This window comes from Crinia signifera, chromosome 3, assembly GCF_055691185.1.
Source record: "Crinia signifera chromosome 3, ASM5569118v1, whole genome shotgun sequence".
In the NCBI taxonomy this organism is placed as follows: Eukaryota; Metazoa; Chordata; class Amphibia; order Anura; family Myobatrachidae; genus Crinia; species Crinia signifera.
The window spans coordinates 135,431,080-135,443,364 of NC_139219.1; the positions used below are offsets into that span (position 1 = coordinate 135,431,080).

The 12,285-nt window shown below is 40.1% G+C and overlaps 1 protein-coding gene across 1 annotated transcript in view; it reads left to right on the forward strand.

Moving 5' to 3' along the window:
* Window positions 1–4,250: 4,250 nt before the first annotated feature.
* The window catches only part of NMBR (neuromedin B receptor), a 257,863-nt gene continuing 249,828 nt past the window's right edge, over window positions 4,251–12,285 (forward strand). Inside the window, exon 1 of the mRNA XM_083176580.1 lies at window positions 4,251–5,359. Coding sequence (XP_083032706.1) covers window positions 4,944–5,359 — 416 coding nt within the window. The 5' untranslated portion in view covers window positions 4,251–4,943. The remainder of the gene's footprint in view (window positions 5,360–12,285) is intronic.

The window sequence follows — 12,285 nt, forward strand, 5'->3', positions numbered from 1 at the left end:
TCTGCGTCATAGTAACATTATTGTGTATACTGTATATGTGTGTGTAAGTGTGTGCTTGTGTCTGTTTTTATGTGTCCTTAAGAAATATTCTCAGGCCTTTTACAGTTGATGTTTACCCTGCACATCTTGGGCTAAAGACTATGGGCCTTATTCTGGTTCACTCTCAGAGGCAAATTCCTTCTCAAATGGACAAAACCATGTGCACTGCAGGTGATGCAGATATAACATGTGCAGATAGAATTAGATTTGGGTGGGGTTTTTCTTCAAAGTGAGATCTATATTGCAGTATAGAAATAAAGTAGTCAGTATTTTCCCTGCACAGAAACAAAATAACTCACCCAAATCGAATTCTCTATGCACATGTTACATCTGCCCCCCCCCCCCCGCAATGCACATGGTTTTGTCCATTTGAGAAGGAATTTGCCTCTGAGAGTAAACCAGAATAAGGCCCTATGTGACAACAATTTAAATCTTTTACTGCTAAGTTAAAAAAAAATCCATTCTTTAACAGCAGCAAAGGTCAATTTGTCTGCAGTGTATTGGGCCTGTGAACGAAGTGACCACTAATTAAATCTTTTCCTGCTAAACAACATAAATACATACTTTAAAAACAAGAAAAAGTACACTTTAGATACTGTAATAACAGTAGTTTACTGCTGAACTAAATAATACACCCTTATGTTCTGTATGATGTGCCTTCAATTCCTTAAAACATTCTGATATTGCTTAAGAGAGTGAAGCTGTTGCAAAACTTTGGGCCGGCAAAAAGGTAAGCATTGCACATGTCTTCTAGATAACAATAATGACTTTCCTTTCTGAATTTTACACTGGTAAATTTATGCACAAGGCCACACCAGTGAAGATTTTGTTTGCTTGATCATTTGATTTTGTTGCCCCATATCAGAATTGCCTTGAATTCTATTCAATAGTTGTGGTGATATCTGTCTCTATGCTGTGCAGCACATCAAAATAAGTTTCATAGTAGACAAAGTCTACATTATTTCTTAAATATACTTTTAAAGTTAGGGTGCATACACAGGTGCGATCTGAGCTTAGGATTTGACAATATAGTCAAAATTGAAAGAAAAGTTTGCACAAATCGCACTGTGTGCATATAGTTTCCAATGGCGATGTGCACCCCAGGGGTGCACATCGTCATTGCAAAGAAACACAGAAAGAAAGACTGTACAGGCAAGCCAATTTTGACTATATTGTATACTAGAATAGTGTTCTATTATATTCAAAATCATCCATAGTCAAAATCTCAAATCATTCTAGTCAATATTGTATGGTTAAGGGAAATTGCATAGACAAAACCACCAAAATCTCACAATGTGTATGCACCTTTACAATGGACTGTCACAAGAAAACTGTAATGGTGCATACACATGGGGAGATTTTGGCTATGGATGATTTTTGATAACTTTTCTTCCGATTTTACTATATAGTCAAAATCAGAAGTTCAATATGCACCGCAACACTGTATATGTTCATATAAGAAACTTTATGTTTGGTTGTTCTTTATAACAAATGCTATGCTGTTTGCCTAGACCACTGGGAAAACATTAAGAAATAAATCATTTTGGTGTCAAATGTATTTATGAGGTATTGCTATGCCCACTCTTTTAAAGTGAAGCTATGAATGAATATCAGACATGGTCCATTGGATATGTGGTCATTAGGTAGACAGTGTCTAAGTTGACAGTCAAATGGTCAAACACTATTGTTCAACAGGCAGAAGGTCGACACATGAAAAAGGATGACATGCATTAGTCATGGTCAAAGGGTTGACATGGAGTTTTTTTTTAAACTGACTTGTTCATACTTTACCATACCAGTGAGCATAGAAAGAAGCACAAGGCACCATGCCGAAGAGTGGCAAGCACAGTGAGACATGCATGTCAACCTTTTTCATGTGTCGACATTCTGACAGTCGACCAATAGTGGTCGACCTACTGACTATTGTCCTAGACACTGTTGACCAAATGATCCAAACTCCTTCCATGGCACTTTTGTGAATGCAATAACATATACAGTATTCATTTTCTTTAATCCCCCCCCCTCCACACACACACACACACGCACACACGCACACGCACACACACACACACACACACACACAATATTTATGATACAATATTTTTAATAACTAGTTATTGTTGCTGTGTAAAACGAAAAATAGCACTATACTTCCAGAAATATGTCACCTGTTTAAATATTTCATTTGTCCAAAGGATGGCCCTCCAGCTGTTGAGAAACTACAAGTCCCATCATGCCTTGCCACAGTTTTTCTATTAGGACATGCTAAAACTATGGTAGGGCATGCTGGGATGTGTAGTTTTACAAAAGCTGGAGGGCCACAATTTGGGCATGCCTGGTTTAATTAATAGATGTTCTTTAAATGTAAAATGATGTTCTACGTTACTATCACAATCGGCCACTAGGTGGCACCGAAAAAGCATGCAGTACATACAGTATTGTAGTTCGGTCATCTCACTGTCATTTCAGATACAGTATATTACAACATTGAGCTGTAGGTGACGCTGTTTCGCTTAAATACAGTCCATAAACTCTTTTCAGCCTTTATGTACCGCTAACAATATAAGATTTAGCTTTCTTTATAAAGTACCACCACAAATTAATTCCAATGCAAATGAAATCAAAGTTGTCAGCCTGTTCTTGAGGCACTTTCAATTGTAAAGATTTTTGATTTTCCTTTGTGGTGAAGATGCCTATTGGAATAACCTGAACTCTTAAAATTACACGTTTGTGTGCAGTGTTAATTTCTTTTGTTACCTTCAATCCGGTGAAAATGTGATTAATGTTTTTTATAGCAATGAAAAAACGAGGACGAGGTAATAGAGTACAGAAAAATTGACAATGAGAATATTTATTAGGATATGAAGGTCACTATTAGAACATTAAATCCAACGTGGTATGTGCGTATGAGTGTATGCTTTATATGTTTACGTGCTAAGAAAGACATATGTGCTCATTGTGAATTCCGAGTTGAACATCTCTCCTGTCTGAAAAGAAAGAGATGTTGGGAGGGTGTAAGTGTATAAGCCAGTCACTGCAGCCAAGCTGTTCCCTTTACTTACATTTGCACCAGACATCTGCTTAGTGCTGATAAAAAGTCCCCAACGCACATGACACATCCTAGCATCTAAAGGAAATTGAATTGCAAACTAGAGTCACTCGGATTAAAGTAATGTCATTGTCTTTAGAATTGTACCTGTTATTGCTGGATATATTATTGGCCACTAAATAATTTGCATCTAACATTTGAAAGATCCCATTATTTCTGATGAGATGCAAAACATTTGCAGTAATGGAATGCAACATTATGACCTACAGTAGTGGGAGTTTGAAGAGTAGAGAATGCATTTGTTATGTGATAAGATTTGTTAATAAAGTGTTAAAACTTTCTATGCCTCTCTATTTTTAACTTTACACTTCATAATAACATTTGCACATTAAACAGTGTTATGCATCTTTGTACAATATATATCATATAGATATGTGATGCAGACACATTAACATGTATGTATGCAGGTAAGTCATTTCTGTGACATATTGTTGCTATTCATTGCACACTGCATTGTTTACAAGACCGTTATGCCATTGTATGCTCAGTGTATACAACAATTGCTCTTATAGCATCATACTGATCCTTGCAGTAAAGCAAACATGGGTAGACAGCTGTATTCGTACAGCATTCGATAACGCTTCTATCGGAAAATGATGTTAAAGCAATGCACAGTAACTCCGGGTTTATCTACTGACTGTTGCAAATGGGACTGAACAGAAGGTGAAATATCTAGTGTCATGTGTTCCAACTGAGGATTCGAACTTGATTTAAAAAAAAAATACATATTGATTTAATGATATTTAGTGTAATTCAAACATTAAACATATTCTGTATGTTGAGGGGTTATTTATTCTAATTTGACAATATATAATAACAATCAATTAGTAAAGTTAATTGCAACTATGTCTAATAAATAATACATGTTTTGCAAGAATTTACTCACAGCAGCAATACATGACTTTAGTAGAACAAGTATATGATGGCTTAAGTAACCTAAAATTATGTAACATGCTGACATGCAAGTATGTGTGTTTGCTAAAGAAAATGTTTTCCAAAGTCTGAACTGTAAGCTAACTTCGCTAGGCAATTCTGGTGTATAGAGTGTTTGCTCTGTAACTAGCGCTGGCTATGAAATACTGGGATACTTCTGGTCCAGTTCAGCACTGAGAGGCGGACAGCTCCTTCCCTCGCTACAGTACAGTGCACATACTCACAGACTGATATAAACGACTCATCATAGGTTTACGCTAAAGTCTAGGCAGATTGATACCAACACTTGTGGTGGGCATTTCGTCTCTGGTGAATCATATAAAGCCGCTGGTAAAATGCAGCAGAAGGTAGAAGTGATTAAGTGTTTCTGATGCTCAGTGTTAACCTCAGCAGTCTGCTCTGTATTCTCTGGCTGAATGGAACAGCCCCTCCCCTCTTAGAGGAACTACAGAATGTACAGTATAAGAACATTGCAGGGGAGAAGTCTGCAACAAATAAGCTCAGGCTTCTTTCAGTCGCACCATAGTATTTTGTGCAAAGATTAATGGCCATTTGCAAGAAAAGTTTGTGCTACTTCTGAACTGCGGTTCGTGGACACCCCCGAGCTACAGTAATTGCTGTCTCCTAGCAGAGGCAACTGACACATGTAGACTACTCAAGAGCCTCGGAGTTTGGAGATTGAAAATGAAGCAATGCAATTGAAAACTGGATTCTAGCCAATTGTTGACTGTTCTAAACTTTATATTATATCCAAATCTGTAGAGTTAAATAGAATTCCCAGTAATTTGCTTCCACAGCTGCCTCAGATACTGAACTTCATTGACAAGTGTTGGCTGATTCCAAGCCTTTCTTTGTGTGGAAGATGATCACTGGGCACATCTCCAATACAACCTTGATACAGAGTAATGTGAGTCTGGTGGCACCGAGCATACTACCAGAAACGTCAATACCCCACAATCGTGAGATGGCATTTTTTATCATCCGATGTGTGATCCCTTCCTTGTACTTGGTCATCATTATGGTGGGACTTTTGGGCAACATAACCCTTGTGAAGATCTTCATTACCAATAGTGCTATGAGAAGCGTCCCTAATATTTTCATTTCAAGTTTGGCCGCTGGGGACCTGTTGCTGCTGGTGACTTGTGTTCCAGTGGATGCCTTCAGATTCTTCTTTGAGGAGTGGATGCTCGGGGAAGTGTGCTGCAAACTTATACCATCAATTCAGCTGACCTCAGTAGGAGTATCTGTGTTTACACTCACGGCTCTCAGTGCTGATAGGTAAGTAACATACACATAGGCTAAAGCAGCTCACACTGGATCTTAACCGAGATCCTATTTGTAGTCTTCTCCAATGTGTATATAATGGCATGGTTCACTATTTGGGGGTTAACTTTTTACGAAATATCCAACTGTCTAACGTCCTTAATACTAAAACAACACATTTATGTTCAGCCATTGATTTATGAAGATACTCATAAGTCTACTGGATAGTTTTACTTTCGGTGCTGGTAAGTTTGAATTTACAGTAAAAGAAAGTCTTTACATCACTTGCCTTCCCATATTCTATTCTCATGGCATAGACTTGCTGAAATACAGTAAGCTGGCAAAAGAGTTACACTGTAGCTGAGATACTAACATGATGATATAGCCAACTTTACTTTCAGTAAAGCCCTGATCACTGTAACACAAATTACTAACAGCTTACTGTATTGTACAGGTTGCATGTAGGTACCACAAAAAGTATCAACACATTTTATCAACATAAATACAGTTGTCCTTACATTGTATTTTGTCAGCAACTGAGTTGCACTTTTATGTTGTATGAGAAAAAATACCTGAATAAAAATATTACCTTCAGTAACATTTGGCATTGATGTGAAGACCTCAGCTATTCTTACACATATGTTATAGTTACAGTTGTAAGACATGCATACATACATACATACATACATACATACATACATACATACATAGCTTAGTTTTGGAGGTTTCCATACAGGCATGATTGTCACAATTTTGTGCTTATTAAATGCTGTTTTTTGCTCTCAAATCACAGTATGTGCATCACAAATGTATTAAAATAAATCATTTACCCATCTCTGAAGACACACATATGTACTATCTCAAAATCTCTGTGTTTATTGCTTCCAGTGGATCATGTATGGACTTATTCTAAACAGTCTAAAGCATCTAAACTTTCTGGCATCACAGCACCCTAGAGTATCAAAATTTGTTCACAGCAGCCCTAAGATTATAGTTTTTTATTAATCATTTTGGGTAAAATATTAAATTGTATACATTTGTGCTTCTAATTGTCCACATGTTTCATTATTGGCAACCACTAGCACTGAATTTGCCTAGCACTTTGACCATAAATGATTTGATTTGGCCCTGGATCACCAACTTGAGGCAGCCCTGGAAGAGGCACCCTCAGATGCCTAGGCAAACAGTTGGGAATGACTGGTCTAAACTTTTGTATGAAATGAGTGATCTAAAAATCATGAAAATCTTAAATGTACATACTTTAGTTTAATTAGTGATTTTTTTAATTGTAATTGCATTATATTAGTCATATGTCACTATGGCATCAGTGGAAGACAAATGTAATCATGGAAAATATAATATATACAGTATAGTATGTTAAGGGACTGGCTCATGTTTATTATACTGAATAGTGTTAAAGACACACACACACACACACACACACACACACACACACACACACACACACACACACACACACACACACACACACACTTTTCTAATAATATGTTACCAAGTAGTGAACAGACTGTAGAAATCTAATGTCACAGGCTTCCATCTGATGGTTTAAAGCAACATACAGTATTTGTAAACAGTATGATCACACTACAAGAAAAGATAATTCATAAGTCTGTTCATGTATTGAAATGAATTGTTTTGTATTGAAATTAATAGTTGAAAAAATAACAGTGAGTGGCTGTGATAATTGCTAGTATAAGTCTATGAATTGATTTGTGGAATTCTAGAATAAGGGTGAATTTCAGAATTGGCAAACAGCAAGTTAATTTTGCTCGCATTCACTAAAATTGGGCATAAGAAATAACGGTACTCTTTACTTAGAAGGGCGCCCATCTCGGGCATCTCGGGGATTGAATGCACTAAAAAATCGGGTGCGATCAACCGACGAGATGCCCGAGATTTCCCATAGGGAACAATGTTAAATGTCTCAATTGACCCGATTTTCCTGTTCAATGCCTCAATTGACCCAATTTTTCCATAGGAAACAATGTTAAATGGGCCACAGAGGCACCCTGAAGTGAATAATGGCCACCCGAATTGTTAACGCCACCTCACGATCAACGTCAACCCGAAGCGTGGCGAGCGCAGCGAGCCCGCGAGGGGCGGCGGTACGCGTCCTACGACCTTTTCATACCCCCACTATCCACGTCGGCGTGGAGTTGAGAATAGAAAGTGTGGCGAGCGCAGCGAGCCACCGAGCCCGAAGCGTGGCGAGCGCAGCGAGCCCCGCGAGGGGACGCGGATACCTTCACAGGTATCCGCGTCCCCTCGCGGGCTTCACAGCTGTCCGCGTACCCTCGCGGGGCTCGCTGCCCTCGCCACGCTTCGGGCTCGGTGGCTCGCTGCGCTCGCCACACTTTCTATTCTCAACTCCACGCCGACGTGGATAGTGGGGGTATGAAAAGGTCGTAGGACGCGTACCGCCGCCCCTCGCGGGCTCGCTGCGCTCGCCACGCATCGGGTTGACGTTGATCGTGGGGTGGCGTTAACAATTCGGGTGGCCATTATACACTTCAGGGTGCCTATTTGGCCTCTGTGGCCCATTTAACATTGTTTCCTATGGAAAAATCGGGTCAATTGAGGCATTGAACAGGAAAATTGGGTCAATTGAGACATTTAACATTGTTCCCTATGGGAAATCTCGGGCATCTCGTCGGTTGATCGCACCCGATTTTTTAGTGCATTCAATCCCCGAGATGCCCGAGATTTTTTACTAACGATGCCCACGATCAAAATCGTGGGCGCCCTTCTAAGTAAAGAGTACCGAAATAACACCCACCCAAGTCAATTAATAAATACCAGCAAATGTTACATGTCTTCAGCCTCCTAAAATGAACTTACAAATGTCTCACATTCATTATCCCTGGATTGTACTAGGAAAAACATCTACAGTATGAATGCTCCTAACTGTGCCTTGTGATGGGAGCGGTCTCTGTCAATGTTGGACACAGCTAAATGCACTGCATTTGCAGCATAGTACAGCAGCATTGCCTTTTTTATTTTGCACATTTTTAAATTCCTACATTTTTTTATCATGTTGTCACCATACAGATGGAGCGCCTCTCATTTTTGCTGACGCTGCGCCAGCGCCAGAATCTGGTGGAGAGGCGCCCCATCTCCATGCGCGTCTCAGTTTCCCGTCGGCTAAGGGGACGGGAACCCTGTCCGTCTCCGCTTCAGGGAGACAGACAGGTTTGGGGGGGCGCAAGGCAGCGGGGACCCGGGGCGACCCTCGGCAAGGTGGCGGGGACCCGGGGGGAGCCCCGTTGTAAGGCGACGCGCGCATCTCGTGCGAGCGCGTCCCCTTACGGCGGCTGGCGAATCTTCCACCATTCCCTGCAAAGAAGAGACCCGCTCCATCTGTACAATGCACATATTTTGTTTGTTATAGCTCTGTAGTTTGTCTCTGTACTTACTGTATCTCTACAGAAGATGTAGGTAAAAGGTCAATAATAACAATTTTAACTTTCATTATTTTGACACCACAATGTTTACAGCAGGGATGGGGAACCTTCAACCCTCCAGCTTTTGTTGTACTGCACATCCCAGCATGCCCTGCTAAAGCTTTGCTATTTGGCCATACTAAAACTGTTGCAGGGCATGCTAGGATGTGTAGTTCAACAACAGCTGGAGGGCCGAAGGTTCCCCATCCCTGTTTTACAGTTTTAATGTCAACATTTTCAGATAGCCAATAGGACGGTGAAATGTTAAAATTGTCAGCAGGTTGACAGGTGAAATGTCGACATTATAGTTAGTGTTAGGTTTGGGGAGAGGATAAAATTAGAATGTGTATGTGTGTGCAGGGGTGGGGGTGGGTAAGTTAATTGAATGAGGGTTAGATTTAGACATAAGGGTAAGGGATAGTGGCGAAGCCTTTATTGGAATGCTGGAGGATCGGAGGTCTGACCCAGAAGTGGTTGTCACATGACTACTGGATAACACATCTACAATCTCCAGTAGAAAGTAAGTCACCATTGGACCACCGGGGACAGTATGCCAAGATTTAAACATGTCAACATTCATAATTCATCATCATGAATATCAACATGGTGAATTATGACTATTGACATAATGGTCCCTATACCATTAGCAGTGGTTCTGACTGGTGCACTTATTGCTGACTGACACATTTTTAAAGATCCACAGGTGTAGCTAATTATTTCACTTGTGATTCTGTGAGGAGCCTGGCAAAACATGCACCACTGTGTGGGGTCCTGAGCAATGTTCCCTCTAATTTTGCGAAAGCTGTGTGCGGCAAAAGATATTGGGTGTGCAACTTTGGAAGGAAATTTAAACAGCTCAGGATGTTTAGCAGCAGGCAGCAGTGGTGCTAAGGCAGGAGGCCGGGAAAGTGGGAAGGCGGCATCTGCGCATTGGCTCCTTTGCACTGCACAGATCAGATATGCAGGGGAGCCAATCCAGACAGACCCTGGAAACCAAGGGTGGACTTACAGGCTGACTGACAGCCAGCCCAGCCGAGCAATATTGTTATACAGTGTCCGGAGCAGCTAAAAATGCAAAAAATAGTAAAAAACTTTACTAAACTAAAATTACAGTGTGCTCTGTTGTAATGTCTGTGCGCACGCTCGGCGAGTTGTCTGCGCTCGCACACATGCACAGCTTAGAGGGAACACTGGTCCTGAGGACCAACTTTGAGGATCTATACTCTAGAGCTATAGTACACATAGGTGTACTGTACAGAAGAAGGATCAAGTGGGCAATCCGCAATGAGATCTAGAAGATCAGAGATCACCATTGATATTCATTAGTAGAATTACATAGATGTGATTTTAGTTCTTTAGGCCTATGAAGATTTTGGTTGCAATTGGGGACTCTATCATTTGAGTTTAAAAGTGTGTGACTCAAATAGAAAGTTGAATTTGTACTTCAGGTTAACAGTCAGCTTCCACTGCTTTAATGGATAGTGCATTATAATAATACATCACACCCTGGCAACTGCAGACACTTTGAGCAATTGCCAACTCATCCATGGAACACTTTTAAATAGTTCTTAGGACACAATTTTATCTACGTTGTCCATTCATTCATCAAAGTATTATTCTACAGTATTTTGTGCGCCTAATACCTGTATTTTCAATGGTGTGGCTGATTCATTAAGAATATACTTTGACATTTCTGACATTTATTTATTTTTTTCTTGTCTGCCAGTAAATGATATATTCATCACACCAAGCTATCTTATTCTATTATATCAATACATTTTAACAAATGAGCCCCATTTATCTTGCAGGTCTTTCCTTGTCAATTATATATCTACTGTGGCTTGATTAATTATCCAATGAAAATAACCACTGTGGTAGAATTGAAGTGTTCCTCTCTAGTACTATTTTTCCCACAGGCGGCTGCCAGACAATACATATGATATACAGAATGATCCAAAGTGAAAACTAGCACTTAGTCACTGATTGCAGCAGTAGAGGTTCCCTGAACAAACATAGAGGAACCAGTCCACCTATGAATAATGTATATGTAATCTGAAAGAAGCAGGGCACTCATCAATTTCATATAAAGAGAGTGAAAAGTTTAATCCATATCAAAGTCCATTTCAGCACAGGATAATATGCGCCTGGGTTTCTATTCAATGTGGGATCTTAGTGATAACAGTAGCAATATCCCCACAGTACATAAACATTGTATACAGACTGATATACATTTATTTATATGGAATTCTATACATTTATTAATAAACAATATAATTATTAAACTATTGTTAATTGGTGTTTAAATATGTTTTTTTGAGGCAGATTCTAATATGTGGGCACCAATTACATAGCCATACAATAATAAGTGCTGTCCTTATCAGAAAAGAATACAGGAAATTAATAAGCAAAATCCATAATCATCATCAATTTTCAGTTATCCAATAACTTGATATACAGTAATTCAAATAAGTGTAGACAGCATCCAAAATCCTAAATGATAACACTGGTTTGCAAGAATCTGTGATCTGCAAACCGGATTTGTTCTAGGGAACAAGGTTGCCACCTTGCAACAGCAAGTGGGTTAGGCAGCAAGCGTCCCGAAATTCATTGAGGGAGAGGAAAGTGAAAGAAATTTCACTGTCCTCTCCCTGCACAGCTCCAGTGGTGCCTGGGGGCACTCACGCCATGTCACGTGCATGTGTGCGGACACGTGCACGTGCACCGCCAGCGCTGATCAGATTTTTCGGAAGCTCACTGGTAACCACATGTCCTTAAAGCATATAGGAAGGCAGTATAACCTTCTAGCTTAGTTAATCCTGCGTCTGTCATTGTAAAGAAACACAAACCGGTAGCTTTGAAACTAGGAATAATTTATTAAACTGAAACAGGCAGCCTTTTTAAGTAACTTGGCTATTGAGATAGATTCCCAAACTGAATGTTGTAAGCGGTAGTAGTAGTAGTAGAAAAACTAAAACTTTAAACGGGTAGATTCTGGTAGAACGTCGGACTTAACGCTTGAAGGTAGGGTGTAGTCTACTACTGTTCATTATTGGCGGCTGTCTGCGGCTTTGTTTGGTCCCTCAATGCACCTTAGGGAACAAAATAGGGTAACATCAATATCCAGCAGAATCTTAGAGGAACCAGAGCTAGCAACATTTGGTGCAAACCAAGGGTGGGATGGGTGGCTGCTCTTGCTTGGTGGCAACCCTGTTCCCTAGAACAAATTCGGTTTGCAGGTCATAGATTCCAGCAAACCAGTGTTTTGTTCTTTGGGAGGCTTGCCACCTAGCAACAGCAGGTGGGCAGACTACCACATACCTGGTGGTTGCTCTGAGAAACTCGATCTTTTGTAAATCAGTTCTCCAGTAATGTTTTGCAAATGTATGGGCAGAGGACCATCTTGCCGCTTGCATAATCGATTGCAGAGGAATAACTTAGCAGCCACTCTAGTTACAGCTGCTCCCCATAGGGAAAGGCTTT